This window comes from Monomorium pharaonis, chromosome 4, assembly GCF_013373865.1.
Source record: "Monomorium pharaonis isolate MP-MQ-018 chromosome 4, ASM1337386v2, whole genome shotgun sequence".
NCBI classification, from domain to species: Eukaryota; Metazoa; Arthropoda; class Insecta; order Hymenoptera; family Formicidae; genus Monomorium; species Monomorium pharaonis.
This window is the reverse complement of record NC_050470.1, coordinates 1,815,421-1,836,786: the sequence shown is the minus strand read 5'-3', so window position 1 is coordinate 1,836,786 and position 21,366 is coordinate 1,815,421. Positions and strand designations below refer to the sequence as shown.

At 30.7% G+C, this 21,366-nt stretch overlaps 3 protein-coding genes and 1 long non-coding RNA gene across 6 annotated transcripts in view; 2 read left to right on the top strand and 2 right to left on the bottom strand.

Moving 5' to 3' along the window:
- Window positions 1-7,266: 7,266 nt before the first annotated feature.
- LOC105839534 lies at window positions 7,267-8,896 on the top strand. 2 transcript variants are annotated; one of them, XR_003626396.2, is made up of 3 exons: window positions 7,280-7,469; window positions 7,580-7,974; window positions 8,417-8,896. It is a non-coding gene; the product is annotated as an uncharacterized LOC105839534 (long non-coding RNA). The 2 variants fall into 2 exon arrangements; XR_004962766.1 differs by lacking the exon at window positions 8,417-8,896 and having other exon boundaries at window positions 7,267-7,469; window positions 7,580-8,176.
- A 634-nt stretch (window positions 8,897-9,530) lies between these two features.
- LOC105839533 (mitochondrial ribonuclease P catalytic subunit) lies at window positions 9,531-12,077 on the bottom strand. 2 transcript variants are annotated; one of them, XM_012685916.3, is made up of 5 exons: window positions 11,786-12,077; window positions 10,724-11,078; window positions 10,378-10,621; window positions 10,064-10,194; window positions 9,531-9,888 (listed from the first exon to the last, which is right to left on the bottom strand). In XM_012685916.3, the coding sequence occupies exons 1-5, from the start codon at window positions 11,814-11,816 to the stop codon at window positions 9,546-9,548; spliced, it is 1,104 nt and encodes a 367-aa protein (XP_012541370.2). In that variant the 5' UTR covers window positions 11,817-12,077; the 3' UTR covers window positions 9,531-9,545. The 2 variants fall into 2 exon arrangements, with proteins under 2 accessions (XP_012541370.2, XP_028048720.1); XM_028192919.2 differs by having other exon boundaries at window positions 10,724-11,588; window positions 11,786-12,076.
- Window positions 12,078-12,711: 634 nt separating this feature from the next.
- Window positions 12,712-16,673, top strand: LOC105831993 (leucine-rich repeat-containing protein 58). Its single transcript, XM_012672553.3, has 5 exons — window positions 12,712-12,993; window positions 14,193-14,673; window positions 15,173-15,389; window positions 15,732-15,921; window positions 16,325-16,673. The coding sequence occupies exons 2-5, from the start codon at window positions 14,201-14,203 to the stop codon at window positions 16,489-16,491; spliced, it is 1,047 nt and encodes a 348-aa protein (XP_012528007.1). The 5' UTR covers window positions 12,712-12,993; window positions 14,193-14,200; the 3' UTR covers window positions 16,492-16,673.
- A 1,283-nt stretch (window positions 16,674-17,956) lies between these two features.
- The window catches only part of LOC105830340 (glycogen synthase kinase-3 beta), a 48,014-nt gene continuing 44,604 nt past the window's right edge, over window positions 17,957-21,366 (bottom strand). The window contains exon 8 of the mRNA XM_036286401.1: window positions 17,957-18,263. Coding sequence (XP_036142294.1) covers window positions 18,190-18,263 — 74 coding nt within the window. The 3' untranslated portion in view covers window positions 17,957-18,189. The remainder of the gene's footprint in view (window positions 18,264-21,366) is intronic.

Genomic DNA, 21,366 nt, shown 5'->3' with positions numbered 1-21,366 from the left:
AATAGTTCTTGCATAGTTCCGATTTATTCCATGCGTTTTAATAACAATTCCGTCAATTAATTATTTTTTAACAATTTTCCTTTCCGACTCCTGTCACTGCATTCAGCAGAAGTATGAGGTGCAAACAGATTTAATCATTATTCTAACGACAGTTTTCGCTAGTTCTCACATAGCCCCGATCATTTCCATGCGTTCTAAGAAATAAATTTGTTAATTAATTATTGTTCAAAATTTTTTTTTCCTGCCGTCGGCACCGCATTCGCGAGAGATAAAGTGCAAACAATTTCGATTATTTTTTGACAGTTTTCAATAGTTCTTGCATAGTTCCAATTTATTCCATGCGTTTTAATAACAATTTCATCAATTAATTATTTTTTAACAATTTTCTATTCCGACTGCCGTCGAAATCTGCACCTCATACCTCTGCTGAATGCAGTGACAGGAGTCGAAATGAAAAATTGTTTAAAAATAATTAATTAACGGAATTGTTATTAAAATGCATGAAATAGGTCGAAACTGTGCGAGAACTATTGAGAACTGTCAAAAAAAAGTGATCAAAACTGTTTGCACTTTGCGCGTCTCGCGAATACAGTGCCGACGGCAAGAGAAAAAAATTTTGAATAATAATTAAATAACAAAATTATTTATTAGAACGCATAGAAATGGTCGAAGCTTTGTGAGAACTAGCGAAAACTGTCGTAGGAATAATAATCGACTCTGTTTGCATCTCATACCTCTGCTGAATGCAGTGACAGGAGTCGGAATGAAAAATTATTAAAAAATAATTAATTGACGGAATTGTTATTAAAACGCATGGAAATGGTCCGGCTATGTGAGAACTAGCGAAAACTGTTGTTAGAATAATGATAGAAATTTTTTCTCCTACCGTCGGCACTGCATTCGCAAGAGATAAAGTGCAAACAATTTCGATTATTTTTTAACAGTTCTCAATAGTTCTTGCATAGTTCCGATTTATTCCATGCGTTTTAATAACAATTCCGTCAATTAATTATTTTTTAACAATTTTCCTTTCCGACTCCTGTCACTGCATTCAGCAGAAGTATGAGGTGCAAACAGATTTAATCATTATTCTAACGACAGTTTTCGCTAGTTCTCACATAGCCCCGATCATTTCCATGCGTTCTAAGAAATAAATTTGTTAATTAATTATTGTTCAAAATTTTTTTTTCCTGCCGTCGGCACCGCATTCGCGAGAGATAAAGTGCAAACAATTTCGATTATTTTTTGACAGTTTTCAATAGTTCTTGCATAGTTCCGATTTATTCCATGCGTTTTAATAACAATTTCATCAATTAATTATTTTTTAACAATTTTCTATTCCGACTGCCGTCGAAATCTGCACCTCATACCTCTGCTGAATGCAGTGACAGGAGTCGAAATGAAAAATTGTTTAAAAATAATTAATTAACGGAATTGTTATTAAAATGCATGAAATAGGTCGAAACTGTGCGAGAACTATTGAGAACTGTCAAAAAAAAGTGATCAAAACTGTTTGCACTTTGCGCGTCTCGCGAATACAGTGCCGACGGCAAGAGAAAAAAATTTTGAATAATAATTAAATAACAAAATTATTTATTAGAACGCATAGAAATGGTCGAAGCTTTGTGAGAACTAGCGAAAACTGTCGTAGGAATAATAATCGACTCTGTTTGCATCTCATACCTCTGCTGAATGCAGTGACAGGAGTCGGAATGAAAAATTATTAAAAAATAATTAATTGACGGAATTGTTATTAAAACGCATGGAAATGGTCCGGCTATGTGAGAACTAGCGAAAACTGTTGTTAGAATAATGATAGAAATTTTTTCTCCTACCGTCGGCACTGCATTCGCAAGAGATAAAGTGCAAACAATTTCGATTATTTTTTAACAGTTCTCAATAGTTCTTGCATAGTTCCGATTTATTCCATGCGTTTTAATAACAATTCCGTCAATTAATTATTTTTTAACAATTTTCCTTTCCGACTCCTGTCACTGCATTCAGCAGAAGTATGAGGTGCAAACAGATTTAATCATTATTCTAACGACAGTTTTCGCTAGTTCTCACATAGCCCCGATCATTGCCATGCGTTCTAATAAATAATTTCGTTAATTAATTATTGTTCAAAATTTTTTTTTCCTGCCGTCGGCACCGCATTCGCGAGAGATAAAGTGCAAACAATTTCGATTATTTTTTGACAGTTCTCAATAGTTCTCGCATAGTTCCGACTTATTCCATGCGTTTTAATAACAATTTCGTCAATTAATTATTTTTTAACAATTTTCTATTCCGACTGCCGTCGGAATCTGTTTGCACCTCATACCTCTGCTGAATGCAGTGACAGGAGTCGAAATGAAAAATTGTTTAAAAATAATTAATTAACGGAATTGTTATTAAAATGCATGAAATAGGTCGAAACTGTGCGAGAACTATTGAGAACTGTCAAAAAAAAGTGATCAAAACTGTTTGCACTTTGCGCGTCTCGCGAATACAGTGCCGACGGCAAGAGAAAAAAATTTTGAATAATAATTAAATAACAAAATTATTTATTAGAACGCATAGAAATGGTCGAAGCTTTGTGAGAACTAGCGAAAACTGTCGTAGGAATAATAATCGACTCTGTTTGCATCTCATACCTCTGCTGAATGCAGTGACAGGAGTCGGAATGAAAAATTATTAAAAAATAATTAATTGACGGAATTGTTATTAAAACGCATGGAAATGGTCCGGCTATGTGAGAACTAGCGAAAACTGTTGTTAGAATAATGATAGAAATTTTTTCTCCTACCGTCGGCACTGCATTCGCAAGAGATAAAGTGCAAACAATTTCGATTATTTTTTAACAGTTCTCAATAGTTCTTGCATAGTTCCGATTTATTCCATGCGTTTTAATAACAATTCCGTCAATTAATTATTTTTTAACAATTTTCCTTTCCGACTCCTGTCACTGCATTCAGCAGAAGTATGAGGTGCAAACAGATTTAATCATTATTCTAACGACAGTTTTCGCTAGTTCTCACATAGCCCCGATCATTGCCATGCGTTCTAATAAATAATTTCGTTAATTAATTATTGTTCAAAATTTTTTTTTCCTGCCGTCGGCACCGCATTCGCGAGAGATAAAGTGCAAACAATTTCGATTATTTTTTGACAGTTCTCAATAGTTCTCGCATAGTTCCGACTTTATTCCATGCGTTTTAATAACAATTTCGTCAATTAATTATTTTTTAACAATTTTCTATTTCGACTCCCGTCGGAATCTGTTTGCGCCTCATACCTCTGCTGAATGCAGTGACAGGAGTCGAAATGAAAAATTGTTTAAAAATAATTAATTAACGGAATTGTTATTAAAATGCATGAAATAGGTCGAAACTGTGCGAGAACTATTGAGAACTGTCAAAAAAAAGTGATCAAAACTGTTTGCACTTTGCGCGTCTCGCGAATACAGTGCCGACGGCAAGAGAAAAAAATTTTGAATAATAATTAAATAACAAAATTATTTATTAGAACGCATGGAAATGGTCGAAGCTTTGTGAGAACTAGCGAAAACTGTCGTAGGAATAATAATCGACTCTGTTTGCATCTCATACCTCTGCTGAATGCAGTGACAGGAGTCGGAATGAAAAATTATTAAAAAATAATTAATTGACGGAATTGTTATTAAAACGCATGGAAATGGTCCGGCTATGTGAGAACTAGCGAAAACTGTTGTTAGAATAATGATAGAAATTTTTTCTCCTACCGTCGGCACTGCATTCGCAAGAGATAAAGTGCAAACAATTTCGATTATTTTTTAACAGTTCTCAATAGTTCTTGCATAGTTCCGATTTATTCCATGCGTTTTAATAACAATTCCGTCAATTAATTATTTTTTAACAATTTTCCTTTCCGACTCCTGTCACTGCATTCAGCAGAAGTATGAGGTGCAAACAGATTTAATCATTATTCTAACGACAGTTTTCGCTAGTTCTCACATAGCCCCGATCATTTCCATGCGTTCTAAGAAATAAATTTGTTAATTAATTATTGTTCAAAATTTTTTTTTCCTGCCGTCGGCACCGCATTCGCGAGAGATAAAGTGCAAACAATTTCGATTATTTTTTGACAGTTTTCAATAGTTCTTGCATAGTTCCAATTTATTCCATGCGTTTTAATAACAATTCCGTCAATTAATTATTTTTTAACAATTTTCCTTTCCGACTCTGTCACTGCATTCAGCGACGTATGAGGTGCAAAACAGATTTAATCATTTTCTAACGACAGGTTTTCGCAGTTCTCACCATAGCCCGCATTTCATTTCCATGCGTTCTAAGAAATAAATTTGTTAATAATATTGTTCAAAATTTTTTTTTTTTCTGCGTCGGCACCGCCATCGCTAAAATTTTTTTTTTCTGCCGTCGGCACCGCATTCGCGAGAGATTAAAGTGCAAACAATTTCGATTATTTTTTGACAGTTTTCAATAGTTCTTGCATAGTTCCGATTTATTCCATGCGTTTTAATAACAATTCCGTCAATTAATTATTTTTTAACAATTTTCCTTTCCGACTCCTGTCACTGCATTCAGCAGAAGTATGAGGTGCAAACAGATTTAATCATTATTCTAACGACAGTTTTCGCTAGTTCTCACATAGCCCCGATCATTCCATGCGTTCTAAGAAATAAATTTGTTAATTAATTATTGTTCAAATTTTTTTTTCCTGCCGTCGGCACCGCATTCGCGAGAGATAAAGTGCAAACAATTTCGATTATTTTTTGACAGTTCTCAATAGTTCTCGCATAGTTCCGATTTATTCCATGCGTTTTAATAACAATTCCGTCAATTAATTATTTTTTAACAATTTTCCATTTCGACTCCCGTCGGAATCTGTTTGCGCCTCATACCTCTGCTGAATGCAGTGACAGGAGTCGAAATGGAAAATTGTTTAAAAATAATTAATTAACGGAATTGTTATTAAAATGCATGAAATATGTCGAAACTGTGCAAGAACTATTGAGAACTGTCAAAAAAAGAAACTGTTTGCACTTTGCACGTCTCGCGAATACAGTGCCGACGGCAAGAGAAAAAAATTTTGAAAAATAATTAAATAACAAAATTATTTATTAGAACGCATGGAAATGGTCGGGGCTTTGTGAGAACTAGCGAAAACTGTCGTAAGAATAATGATTGAAACTGTTTGCACTTTACGCGTCTCGCGAATACTGTGCCGACGGTAGGAGAAAAAATTTCGATCATTATTCTAACGACAGTTTTCGCTAGTTCTCACATAGCCCCGACCATTTCCATGCGTTTTAATAACAATTCCGCCAATTAATTATTTTTTAACAATTTTCCATTCCGACTCCCGTCGGAATCTGTTTGCACCTCATACCTCTGCTGAATGCAGTGACAGGAGTCAAAATGGAAAATTGTTTAAAAATAATTAATTAACGGAATTGTTATTAAAATGCACGAAATAGGTCGAAATTGTGCGAGAATTATTGAGAACTGTAAAAAAAAGTGATCGAAACTGTTTGCACTTTGCGCGTCTCGCGAATGCGGTGCCGACGGTCGAAATAAAATAGTTGAAAAATATTTAATTAATAAAATTAATTAATAAAATGAATGGAATAAGTCGGAACTGTGCGAGAACTATTGAGAACTGTAAAAAAAATAACCGAAATTGTTTGGACTTCACGCCACTCGCGAATGCGGTGTCGACGGACGGAATAAAATATGTTGAAAAATAATTGTTTAATAAAACTGTTAGTAAAATGTGTACACCGGGGCCATTATATCCCATCAAATAGTCGAAAGATTTTGTTACTCGCATGATTGCGAGTGTAAAATTTTAAGATCGCGAGTATGCGAGTAAAAAAATTTTTCAACTATCTGTTGGAGTATAATGTACTAGATAACAAGATAATGGCGCGCTGTGGACGGGCAGACAAAAGTATTACTAAAATAATGTACTTACTGCTCTCGTTCGCAGCGATCGTCCTGAAGCAGAGAGGGAGGCAACGGCGAAGATAATCCTGAAGCAGCGATAATCCTGAGGAAGGCAATGACGATGCACTTCACACCACACACACACACACACTCACACACACACACACACACACACGAGGCGATCGCGATATTCTTTTTCGATAGACGAGCAGCGTACATGTTCACTCCCGAAGCTTCGCGATACAACTGACCCACCGACCCCCTCTCGTCAGGCAACTGAGCTCAGTCCGCGCGGAGTCGTCGAAGCGTTTGAAAGAGGGAAGGAGAAAATAGTAGGCGGAGCTAGTAGCTGATTGGCTACCGTGAGTCGGGCGACTCGGGGATTTGGCGAAAAAGAAAAGATAACCGTTAGGCTCGGAAATCGTGGAGGGGACGATTTCCGAGAACTGCGGTTTCCGCTTCGATGCTTCGGGTAATCGTTTCTCGGAATTCGTCGAGGAGACTGGCGCCTGAGTGGCGCCTCGCTTTTTTTTGACGACGAAAAAAACTTCGGACAAGCATCCCGGAGCCTCGACGATTTCCGAGAAGCGATTATCCGAAGCATCGAAGCGGAAGCCTCGCTTTTTTTCGATGACGGAAAAAACTTTGGACAAGCGTTTGCACTTAAAATCAAATAGGCCGAACGCGATTTTCGAGGAATCCTATTCAATCACTATTTTCGTTCACATGAAAAAAAATTTACTTACAATTAGAACTTAAAACAGTGGTATGCTGTGTGACTTCACGAAACGAAACCCGAAAAAAGCGCCAACAATCGAGGCACACTAAACAGAAGTAAATCAATTCGCTTTCCAAGTTTTGTATCTCTGTATGATTGCACGACGACTAACAAAATTTCATTATTGGCACGATCGACATTCTACCGAACGGATTGCGTATCCTTCTCGAGTAAATACGCGCATACGAAAACTTTGCCCGGAACGAAAATCAACATGACACGAAAGTGGCGTGACGTCACGTAACTGCGTGAAAACGCAAGCCGAGGAAAGCGGTGAGAAAACTGTTTGAATGAAAATTACGCGCCGAGATACAACGAACGGAAACAAATTCGTTTCAAGACTTTTGTATTTCGTATGCTTGCATTTAAAATATGAATGCATATAATTGTAAAATTTACGGGTATAGCATGAAACAACCAAATAAACGTGGACATAGCATAAAAGAGATCCAAAAAGTCATGCACATTACCTACGGGATTCATAGATATTTGATTACATAGTTCAATGTGCACATTTTATGCACATAGAGGCGCTGATGGATGAAAACACCTAAAACTATGACCGCTCTTGGGTTCTTCTCTGGTAGTACTATCAGAGAAGATTTCTCTCTGTAGCTACGACGATACTATACACACAAACATAAAATTTAAATTAAAGTAGTGTTTAAAATTATTAATTATTAAGAATAATTCTCACTTTTATTTAACCACACACACTGAAAATTCATAAGAATTCACAGCGCAAATATATCAAATATTTAAAAGTAAACACGAATTCTAATTCAAAGAGAAATATGCTTTTTGTTTACATAATGTATTCCTAATCTCTGATTTTTGCAATATTTCAAGAATGTTTGATGATTTTTGGTCACAGATAAGGCGCATAAACTTTTTCGCCCTAAAAAATGACATCTCAATGGCGTATTAAAGGCATCTAGACATTCTAGACATCCATCACCTGGTGCAGATTCACAAAAAAATTGGTTCAGCATCGCCTTCGCAAGAGAGATACTACAAGGTGATTTCAAGATTAAAATGCATCATTCGAACAGTGCACTTTCGCTCCCTGTTGAAGGTGTCGGTCGACTTGAAGAAGAACTCTGGTGACAAGAGGCAAACCTGACAGGTACATTTGATACAATGTCCTGGAAAGCTAAAAACTCTTTAAAATCGACATAATACTAATGTTTTACAAGTTCCATTGATATCCTGGTGAAGATTGAAGCCGCTCTTGTGAACCCCATCGACAAGATCAAATATCATAATTAAGTAAATATAAAAGTAGATTTGATAAACTTCTATAAATTTTGCAATATGCAAGCTCTGTATAAAATATCTGAATTAATATATCCATATGGTACAATATAATATTTTAATAAAATTATTAATTTCGAATTACTACTGTTATATTATAGTAAGACATATTTCTGTATTGTTTACGAATTTTATAATAAATAGCAGTTATAAATAATACAGTAGTTGTATAAAAAAAAATCGGTATAGGAAACAGATACAAGCTAAGCGAGAAAATTTGAGGAGTGATTTTGATTGAGCAGCAGGAATGTCAGGCAAATTATGTTGTTAACAGTAACATAGTAAGGCCCATCTTATAATATGCATCTCTAATAATTTGCACTTCTATTTATCTTTTAACCTTGTTCTGTTGATTAATCAATTCGTTTTTTTCATCAATTTTTTTTTAAATGGCTAGGAAAGCCAGCGTAGCCACGATGTCTCGGTCAATAGGTAACACATAGGACATGACAATGGTAATTTGTCTTGTTTTTAGCTTTGAATTTTCGCTTTTATAGAGCTTGTATTTCTACAGGATTTTTCGATGTGGTTATTCTCTTATGTTCTTTTCTACTAACACAACGATGCGCATAAAGATTAACTGTATTTATGTATTTTTTGTTCTTTTTATATTGTCTATATTTTTGTCTTGTGCTTTATACAGAACACCATGAGGCAATGAAATTCTGTTTCTGGACGTATGACTCAGGAGGCCATCTTTTAGATCCAAATCCCCAAAATAGGAGATCGAAAACTAAATCATACTGAGTTAGTAATATTATTGTAGACTTAGATTTCTTTTTATAAATATCTTGCACTAGTATTTAAAATATATATTAATCCTATACAATCATTATATGATATAATCTTTGATAATTAAATTATAATAAATTATTATAAATATATTTTATACATTATTTTCATGTATATAATTATACATTTTTTTCAAAGTACAAATATTTGTTCTAAAAATTTTTAAATGTATGTTTATGAATTTTTACATTTTTTAAATTACTTTAAACAGATGAAAAATTGATCATATGTGAAATACATATTTATGATTGTATCAATAAGGTATCCTTTTTTACATATTAGTACTATAAGAATCTTAAAGTATAACTTAATATAAAGTATAAGTAAAATATTAAGTAAAAGTATAACTTAAAATATATATAAAATGTCAACTATTATATTAAAGACCGCTACCCTTGAGCTTGCATCCCTATTAAAATTTAAGTGATTAAAACATTGATAATATAATACTAATTGTGATTTTATTATTCTGACGTTTCGTAGATATGTACGTATGTACATATATTGGCAGTTTTATAAAATTCGTTAAAAACATGAATTTAATAATGTATTATTTAAATTTTATGTTAACCACAAATTTTTATTCATAATCGATAATGTCATAGCTCTTCAATTACCACCGGACTCTCGGGGCATTTTTGGTAACGATGAAAATTTGCCCAAGACTGATAACCTTTCAACATGTAGATAATATATAATATTTAATAAAAAAATTTATATTTAGATATTATGTACTATTTTTTTTTATTATATTCGAAACAGTACCATTTTTCTGGGACAACATATGATTCTGTACTAATTATATTCCTGTTGACATATGGCACATGCCATATGTCAACAGGCCCATTGTCAGTTTTTTGTACAATTGGCATGCAGGCAAATGGTTCTTGAATGCGAATACCGGTTCTACTTGTTTTTATAAAGTATTGATGCGAATATTGCCATTTCTTAAATTGCTGTTGTAAGTGCTCATTTTGCAAAGAATAACTATGCTGCCTCATCAAGTCCAATGAGACAAACATTGCATTCATTCCGCTTGCCATGGTTGCATAGATTATATAAGGATCATCAGCAGATCTAAAATTTTATGTACATATTGCTTTATTTTTAATGCATTATCATAATTATTTTAATTTATAATAGATATACTTTTGACTTTATATATAATTATAAAGTAATCTTATGCCTATATGTTATGTAAAAAATTCTACATAATCTGTTATAGATACTAATGTATAAATTTAACACTTACAAATTATTTAGAAAGAAGACATGTGCATGCCGCTCTATCTGCTTAAAAACAGATAACTTTTTTTGGTGTTTCCGCGTCAATACAAGTATTTTTTTTCTTTGTTTGTTGAAATGTTCTACTACATTGATTAACTGTAATATAAATATATGTTAACATGTAATAATTAATATATTAATAATAGAAAAATAATAGCAATGTCACTTTGCAATTCATAAAACAGCATATTTTTATAAATAATATATGAACTTATACAATGTATGCTAACATATTTAATGTAATATATTTCATTTAAATATAAAAACAGTATGTGTTACCGATAATAACTTGGGTGCAGTTTTGCTCTGAGCATAAGTTAAATTAAGTCCATCAATCACTATGTCGTATGGTTTAGTATTTTCAATAAATTTCTGAAACCTCAACAACTCTTCTGGATTAGTCTTACAATAGATATCCGAACCTATAATTACCCTGTCCATCACAGATTTCGCCAGTTTCTGAAATTCCTTTTCAGTAAATGTAATTTTGGACAAATAATAACCGCAACAATTACAATTTCCCCTGGAAACAGAATAAATATACTTTTATTAAATTTTATTTACTTAAAATATTAATTTATTCTCTCTCTCTGAATCATATTAAAATAATGGAAAAATAACAAACGTTTTAGAAATTATTACAAATTTTATAGACCACCCATGCTTGCTAGCTGCATCAGCATATGCACTTATAATTTGATTATGTGGTATTATACCATTATTAGTCCAAAAATTAAATATCTCTCCCATTCTATTGTTAAAAGTTGTTGTATCTTCCAGTTGGCAGTATTGTAGATGAGATGTATATACATTATCATGTGGAAACAATTTGCAAGACACTAGGTTTGCCAATGCTTTCCATGCAACATCCGGTTTCCCATTTCTAAATGCTGCACTAACTAATGCAGAATATACATTGCTGCCTGGATTAGTAGTAATCCTTATCATTTCTATTATTTCTAGTATTTTTTCCCATTCATCTGTCAAAGATAAACTCATTACACATTGTTCAGCTGTAAAGGAATCCAAATATGGATACTTTTGTCTCAAAGCATTATAAGTTTCTACAATTTCTATTTTATCTGCATCAATCAAGGAATCCTGCTTTAAAACAAAGAGTTTAAGATATTTTCCAATTACTGCTGGATTTAGAGGATAGTTATTTTCCCTCAAAAATTTGAAATATGCAATAGCATTATCCACATGGAAATTTTTAACACACATATCTATAATTATAGAGTCTACAATGGCTGGTGTAATTTCTTGATTGTTTTGAAGAACTTTTTTTCGTATGTCTTTCCATTGTACAGTTGATGAATTCTCTAATATTTTCTCATATATATCTGCATTTTTTATAATAAAGGTATCCGAAACAGTTTTCCTTATGTTACACATTTGTTTTGATAAAGTAAATATTTTTCTTTGAAACTTGGAAGAATAAGACCATAACGGTTGATATAATTTATAAAACAGCATTATTTAATCTATACCTGAAAATTATCTATTGTTAAAATTTTTATTATATTATAATTATGTAAAAAATAAAACTTGTTTAATTTACTTCATTAAAATTTGATCATGATACATATCTTTTTAATAAATTAAAATATTAAATATTAGGTAAAAATGAAATTATAAAATAATAAAAGAATTACTTTCTAGAAATTTGAGATATGTAAATCCATACCTTTTATTATTAGTAATTTTATTATTAACATTAAATCTTAAGAATTATAACATTTTATGGTAAATATTTAATTTACGTTCTTTAGTTTTTCTTTTAAATATTCATAAAAATGTAATGTCAATCGATGAATTTTTACACAAAACAAAAAAATCTGGTAGCGAAAAGCGTCTCTTTGTCCTACGAAGCAAGATATTAATTAAAGTTGACGACCCAGTTAGGTTAAGATATCTGTCTACCGATGAAATCACGCTCATGTTCCATGTCGATGGATAAAATCAAATTAAATGTACTAAGCATGCGCAGCAGTCACATGGCACGGTGACATGCGTTTGGGTCGCATACACATGAGAGAAGTGCATGAATTTGAATGTGTATTTAACCATCGACAAAATGACTAAAGACCGATAATCACTGATAATCTTACGTACGAAAGTTTGCATCACTATTAAACAATTTAAATGATTAGAGCAAAACACTGATAACTCAGACAGCAAATGTCCGAAATCGGGACATAAGACTTCTTAAAAATGTCTTTAAGATTTGTAAAAATTGTCTAAAAGATATTTTATGTCCCGATTTTGGACATTGTGCTGTCTGGGAATATAATAATATTTTTATAATTTATTATTCTTTTAATATTTCATATATATATATATATATATATATATATATATATATATATATTCAAATAATATTCGATAATACTCAAATTTAATTTAAAACAGTAATTTTAATGTTATCATTCGAGTTTGCTTGGACCTTTATTTATTTTATTTTACATCAATTTTAAGATGTTAATAAATAATTAAGTTTTCAAAATAATATGTTGTATTTTTCTGAAAAAACAATCCTCAAAAATCATTTTATTTATGTATTTTTTTTTTCGAGCAGTCATAGTAGCACTGCTCCTCGATATGTTTAGGATTGGTTGTACCAACGCCTGGCGGGGAGAATGGCTCGAACAGCGGCAATGATAGGCGATGGATAAAGACGTCCGCGTCTGATAAAGCGCAGATCTCGTGCGGTCACGATTCGTGCGCCGCCAATCTCCGCGTGTTTGGTTATACAGCTGTCGTTCTATTCGCGCCGCTCGTAAAATATATCCGTCTATTTGAGACTTAACGCATATGGTACGCATCGTGTTTTCCAAAAGTGCCGACAAACGGGTGGTTGTCAACGCCATTATCTTTCTCGCGGGGCTAAAACAAGTAAGTGTGATGCTCTATGCAGCCACTGTGATACCACGAGTTCACATTTCACATTGTGACGTCACGTAAGAATCGCGCTTATTCGCGATTAGTAGTAACGCGCGGATTTCAAACGTTTGCACATTCTCTTTTCATCATTTTCACTTTCATTATTTTTAACCCTTAAAATTAAAAATATTTTAATGCACGATGCAGAGCAAGAATTTTCTTGTTTTATGTTTTATATAACTTCTTTAATTGTTAAGAAAAGTGAATTTTATTTAAAATTATGTGACTGTCGATCGAATTAAAATTATGTCTTTTGTCTGTAAAATCTTTATATTTTATACCCCTTAAAAAATTAATATTATTATGTTTTGATGTAGCATTATCAATATTATTTATAATAATAAGCTGCAGCAATATACAATACTCTCGACAGAGAGTAATATATTTTTCATTATTAAAATTACATTTGTTAGTACTCTCACTCTATACACTTTATTTTTGACTTGAGAATCATTTCACAACAAAAATTACTTAGCCAATAATATAGCATGATTTGCCGCGATGACTTTCTCAGAATCTTATCGATTTCTGATAATTATAATTACGTGCACCAAATGTATATGTACAATGAACAAGTGCGTGTCTGACGTGGGTCGCAATCAATTTAATATTACAATCAAAAGGATTTTAAATGAAGAATACTTTATTGTACTTTTTTAATTATTCTATTTTTTAGGATTAAAAATTATTTTCTGGCGATAATAATTTGACCAGTTATTTAGCCTCTTTTAATCAGTAAACTTTTTTCGAATTTATCGATTTTTATAATTAACTTGATATGCGTGACTTGATAACATGTTGAATGCGCAAATCCACATCATCATGTCATCCATATGACGAAAAATACACATTTACTATTTACATTTTGTCGCTTTTCTGTCGTACTTGCGCGATTACGATAATGCGATTTTTGCAAAATTATCATCTTTTTACTATATAAATTTCTCCTCTTTCCTCAAAAAAACATTTGAATAATTGATAAATTAATTCTATAAATTAATACATTCACAAACTGTAAAGATTATATATATATAATTGTTTATATTAAATTATTACGTATATTAATATATTTACATTTTTTAATATATAAATGTTATATAATATGAATAAATATAACGGTAAACATTGAAATAAATTACTTCAATGTTAAGGCTCAAGTATGGAGAATTACACGTCAGACTCCAGCGACTCGGATTCCGCCTTAAGAACATTGGACCTGTCGTATCTGTCACTGGACAACGAAGTGTTAGATAAGCGATTCTTCAATACCAAAGATCCAGAGCAAGTGGACACCTTGTTGTTAAGCCACAATTCTCTCACAATTCTTCCCGCCAGTATCAGCAGATTCAACAGTCTGAATTCTCTCGACATCTCGAACTGCGGCCTCACTAGATTACCAGATTTTTGGACGGATTGTCCTTTAACTTGCTTAATTGCGAAACATAACAATTTAGCCAATGACGGATTGGCGAAAGATTTTGAAAATCTCGCTAGTCTAAGGGAACTCAATCTAAGTGGTAATAGTCTCACGGAATTTCCTGATCAGATTCTCGATCTACCTAGTTTAAAATATCTTTACTTGGGTGGCAATCGTATCAACGAGATTACTAAGGACATTTGGAAACTGCAGGGGTAATGGCGTATTTCAACAAATTCTAATAATAATTAAAGTTTAGACAAAAGCAAATTTATTAATTTAATTATTGACAAATTGTCAATCGGCAATTAGAAACATAAATATGCAAAATATAAAATTAAAAACTATAGTTGAACATTTTAAATATGAAAAATTTTAATTTAAAAAGTTGCTATTAACAACTGACGATTAAAAGTTGTAATTGTAATATCAAGATGTGCCAAGAGAATTTCTATAGTTTATTTATAGCAATATTGTAAAATCTATTTTTTTGTATAAAAAGGATCATAGATAAAGAAATTGAATTTATTGGTTGAATTTCAATTCCTGTATTCTTTTTAAGTTACTTTATCTGGAATTTCAGCTATACAATCAATTTTAATTGCTGTTTGTACTTTATTTCAATGTTAGCGCTAAATTAAGCGATATTATATTGTCCAAACAGTTATTATTATTTTTATTATTTTTATCAAATATTATATATATTTGTCAAAGCTTGCGAGTTTTGTCAATGGGAGACAACAGATTAACAGAGGTACCTTCCACTCTTGGTGAATTAAAAGCTCTACAGGCTCTTGTACTTTGCGATAACATGCTAGAGAGCCTACCAAGTTCAATAGCAAATTTGACAAATCTGAAGACTCTATCGCTTCACAAGAACAGACTACGGACATTACCTACCGAAATAATAACATTAAAGTGCCTTACAGAGGTTGGTTGCAAATAATTTAATCATCATATATATATATTTAGATTATATATATATATATATATATATATATATATATATATATATAATACATATAAGGTAATAATTAGATAAATAGTTAAAAGTTAAATAATAGATGTAATAATAATTTAATAATTTTTAACATAATTTAATTTTAAATAAGTTTCAAGTATGATTTCTTTGCTGTACTCTCTGATCTGTTCAGTTACAAATATTAAATTTGCTATCCAAATTTTGCGCGGCAAAGTTTAACATTTATAATTCATTATTGTGGAAAATTAAACAATTTTTTCCCACGGAATACACCTCGTTCGTTTTGCGCAGTTGTCTTTACGAGATAATCCATTGGTGGTGAGATTTGTATCCGACATGACACATAATCCGCCATCGTTGCTGGAGCTAGCGGCGCGCGTCATCAAGTACAGCGATATTCGTTACGATAATGAGAGCATACCACACAATTTAGTACAATACCTTAATAGTGCCCACTCTTGCGTCAATCCTAAATGCAAAGGTCAGTATTTTGATTAATTATATTCTAAACATAATAAATCAGTGGATTTAATTGCAATTTTTGAATCAATTTTCGTGTTCATTATATTCTCCTCTTGTCCTTTCCGTTGTTAAAACGCATGTGGCAAGGAGGCTCAATAGAGGACAATATAAAAATCCAAAAATTGCAACGATTAGATAAAGTGTATTTTGAGGAATTACGCATAAAAAAATTTAATTGCAATCGAGTAATGTCGCGAAGATAAGCTAAATGGAGAAAAAGACTCGCTTGCGATTACACTTTCTGCAATACCTTAAAAATTTCTGAAAAATGCGCAGCAGTAAATCTAAGTAATTCAAAATAACAAAGCATATTTTTTAAATTCAATCTCAAGATTAATCTTTATCTTTCTCTTTCTGTACAGGTGTTTTCTTTAATAATCGCGTGGAGCACATTAAATTTGTCGACTTCTGCGGTAAATATCGCTTACCGCTATTGCAATACTTATGTAGCAGCAAGTGCATTGAAACACGTGACAGCGATGAGGAACTCGTAAGCGGTGCCATGATCAGAAAGGTTCTTCTTGGCTAATAAGATTTTAAAGACATATTTCTGTGATGGAATATATTGGAATTATTTCAATGAAATAAAGATTTTCCGTTGCTTGATTCCTCACGATCAGAATTTCAAAGATAGCAGGGTAAATTTGAATCTGTTTTGAATGTTTGGAGAAATAAAAGAATTTTTTGACCAATTTAAGACATAAAACCTTATTATTTTGAATCTTTATTTCTTTAAAACATCTATAAACTTGAATTTTGTTGCTCTCATAATAGACATTTAATCACCGTGTGCTGTACTGTATACAGAAAAAACCGTGCAAAAGATAGAGCGTGCAATTTATTTATTTTGCGCATATGTCATATTAGATTACAACAAAAATTCAAAAAATTTTTCAAAATAGATAAGTTTAATTATTACGATCTTTTCAATTTCAACTTAAGGATCAGCACGTTTTTCTTCGAATATTAAGTTTATTAAATCACTTTACGTATTTAACATTACTTTTAAAAAGTACATTTTGAAATTATGTGGAAAAAGATCGAGGCAGAGGTTAACATTACTGTTAATAGTTTATTGTTAAATAAACCACAAAATATACAATAATAATATTATTATATAGGGTGATTCCGTCGCGTGATTGACGACGAAGTGGTATCGCGCGATTTATTTTCCGCTTAAACACATCCAGAATAAAGTTATGCTACAAGATATTCATCATTATCATCGTCGTTGCGACTAATACGTTTTTTTTTCGTCATCATCTTTCATAAAACTAAAAACATTCAAGAGAAAGAACGCAGAGAAGAAGTAGCGAAATGAGAATGATAGATAAATGTGTATGTTTGTGTATGTATATATATATATACACACACACATATATATATATATATATACTCATGTATATACATATACACACACACACACACACACACACACACATATATATAATTGTGTAAACATAGCAATCGTGTAATAAGAGTTTTTACTACCTTTTTTCACTTTTTGCTCACCGTTTAGTACAGTGTGTAGTCATATGTAATTAATTACCTATACATACATATACATATTCATATATATATATATATATGTGCTTCATTTATATATTACATACATATATATGTATGTACATGCTTATTTTTCTCGCCCTCTTTCTCTCGCTTTCAAAGACTTATTTTCACACATGCATATACACACATACACTCACACTCGCAAATGCATACGTATAGAATTTCATACTTATTTTCACGTCAAATTAGCGCGTTTTTATCGTATAGGCGTGGTAGTAACTAGCACTACTCTGTTTATAATTCTTTTTTCTTAATTATCTTTTTATTTTAAAATTTCACTTTATTTAACTGAGTGGTAAATATTTTTGTCGCTTATTTATCGTCTCTCTCTCTCTCTCTCTCTCTCTCTCTCTTACACACTCTTTCTCCCCTTTCTCTCTGTTTCTCTCTCTCTCTCTCATTCTTTATCCCCGTTTTTCTCTCTCTCTCTCTCTCTCTCTCTCTCTATCTATATATATATGTATATATATGTATATATATATTAAACAATTTCTCCCTAATATCATACATTTATGAGTTTTTTAACATTAAGAACTCACTGCGCCAGTCAAGGATGTTACCTTGATTTACCATTATCCTCCAGCCTATCAGGAAATTCGTCATCATCATTTTGTCCGTTCCGACTGGGACGCGATGTGATCTCCATCAAATATATTTTCTATTCGCCGTCTATCACTTGCTGCTCCTGATGAATCTCCTGTTCCTTCGTCTCCTTGGCATCCTTGTCCTCGTCTAAAATGCGACATTGAGGAGTGTAAAAGAGGTACAGGGTCATGAAAGAATAAGGCGTTACTTTTATTAGGATATTTTCTGTATAATATATTTTTTCCTTAGTGTAAATAAAAGCGATTATGCAGCTTGTTTTAAATATTAACATGCAATATTTTCTCTTTAATTTATATTACGTAGAGTAGTCTGTATGTAAATTATAAACATATTTTCTAACATTCTCTTCTATGTTAATTAAAAAAAATTCTTTGTTAAAAGTTTTATAGATAAAAATAAAAATTTATTTTATTTATCAACGTAAAAAAAAGTTATATATTTCTACAATTTAAGGTTTATATCATTCTATTGTTTTTAATAATAAAGAGAAAAATCAAAAATTTATAGAAAAATATAAAATTTTCGAACATAGTTCAAAATTGCATATAAAACAAACTAAATAGAAAAATGTGTATCGCATCTATTATTTTAAACTATTTAGACTATTTAGTAAGCGTTTTTATACACAAAATAACTATTATCTAATGCTTATCCTTTTATACATTTTTACCAAAAGATAAATAATTTGAAGGGACTGATAATTTATTTGAAGATTTAATATCAGTATCGAATAAGAGCGTAAGTGCGTATCAGACAAAATGTATTTGGTAATGGTTATACTAGTGAGATATTGATTGCTCTGTCATTAGGTCAGATCGGTTAGAGTACACAACGTTATCAAGGATGTCGCGATGTGATAATGAAATGCACGTAATTACTATACAGGGTATCCGAGAATTCGCAGAAAATCTATTTTATAATATATACATTAAAAATGAAAGACATATTATTACATAAGCAAGTTTGATAAACATTAATATAATTTGTTAAATAAATTGTATGATATTCCTATAACTCTCTTTATAATAGAACATCAGTAATTAATTCTATTAATAACATTACATAACAAAAAACCAATTTTTTGTCAATTTGACTTAGAGTCTTAGACATTACATATTAAGTAAATAATAAAACACTGCCGTGCAACTTGAATTAAATTTAAATATAAAATTTTTTATTTAACGTTTAATTATTGAAATAGAAAACTTCAAAATCTATTTTAATTAGCAAAATGCAAAAAATATGTATTCTTTAAACAAAAAACATTAAGAAACCCTGTATATAATAATTAACATTGATTTAATTAAATTAATTTAAAAATAAGTTAACATGCAATATAACAGATTATTCTAAAAAGAAAGTTGTGAAACTCTAGCCATAGTGTTTTAATTTTCAGATTTAGTATATTTTTAATAGAAAAATAATTTTTGCATTATAACAAGAATAAAAAGTCAGAAGAATTATCGTTATATAATAGTAATTTTTTTAATTTAAAGTTTTTTAATCGTCGTAAAATTTCTTTTGCGCTTCTGAAGAGGATGTCCAGTAAATGGAATTCTTAGAACAAATGTTGAGATCAGATAAGACCGGATCCAAAAGACAAAGAAATTAAAACTATTCCTAACATTTCACACACACCTTTGTAGCAAACATTCCGCAACAATATATAAATCCATTTCTACGAATTTTAATAAATCGATAATATATAAAATACAGCCTGATGGTGAAATGTCTATGGAAAAAGTAAACGAATTAAAATGGAATCGAAAGGCTTACTTGCATGGAATTCTATGTAACAGTTTAGTTAAATTTCGTTAAAAGATTAAATTAACATATTAATTGAAGCCAAAAATAAAAAAGATAAAATATTTGTTTTTCTTTAAATACATTTTTTAAAATTTCTGGTTAAAGAATTAAAAAAAATTATTATTATACAAGTCGGATCTTAATAAAACAACATTAAAATAATAGTAATGTTAAGATTAATACCTAACAAATAAAAAATATAATGCAAAAATAATCAAAATTTTCAAATACAGATTATATTAATTCATTTGTTGCGTTTAATTTGTTTTCAACAATTCTCTCTTTCCCATCCATTTTTATTCGTATTTGATTAATAAATCCATTAAAGACCACAATGCTGTAATATATAATAAAAATGTTTAGTCAAAGAGTGTATTGCAATACAATATTTTATTATAATTGCTCTTATTTTTCATTTAATGCCGTAATATTATAAATAATTTATATTTTCAAACATTTTCATATGTTAAAAATAAAATATTGAAAAAGACCGATACAAGAACGTCATTTATTATTAACATCATTTTATTTACAATAAAACATATATATCTTTCTCCCAAAACGAGATTGGTCGTTAATGGATTAATGTAATGTACGTCATATTACATTAATTTCTTATACGATATGTTGTTTTAGGAAAATAGAAGCTAAGAAAGATTGGTCTTTATCGATATATCGTAAATCACATTCAGCGTTCTTACCTTATGCAGATATAGTATTTTAACATGTAACATGTAACACAATGCAAAACAACATTATATGCACAGTCGTTGGCAATGCCAATATATGAAGTACTCTTTACAATGTATTATATTAGTGCAAAACTATTTACCGAACAAAATACAAAACAAAATAACAGTCATTTCAAGAAAATTTATTTTTTTATTAATTAAAATAAACATCACATAGCTTTAATGGTTTTTTCTCGTATCTAAAAGCTTTAATTTTAAACTCGTATTTATAATATCTTAATCTTTTGCACTAATTTAATATGCGATAAACATGCGCACACATACATATACACCTACACATATATATTTTACATATTAAATTAGTTTATTGTTTGTCTCTTTACACAATTGTTACATTTTATCCGTTACATCTTAAAGGGTGTAAACGACGATGCTAGGATAAACAGAAAACTTAACGAATAAGATGTCATTGTAAAACGAGGAGAGTATATAATATTATATAATGATGTTATTTAAGGTTCTTATTTCCTCTCATTGCAATTATATTGATTTATTAGATAAAAATAAAAAAGTACATGAATTTTTCCTTGTACTATACATTGAGAAAAAGTTTAGTTCTTTTTTCGCAAGTCATCTTCCATTGTTCAATAGATTTATATAATTTGTATAAAATATATCAAAGATTCGATTTTCTCGTAGATTAATAAACAGCTGCAACTCTTAATCATAAG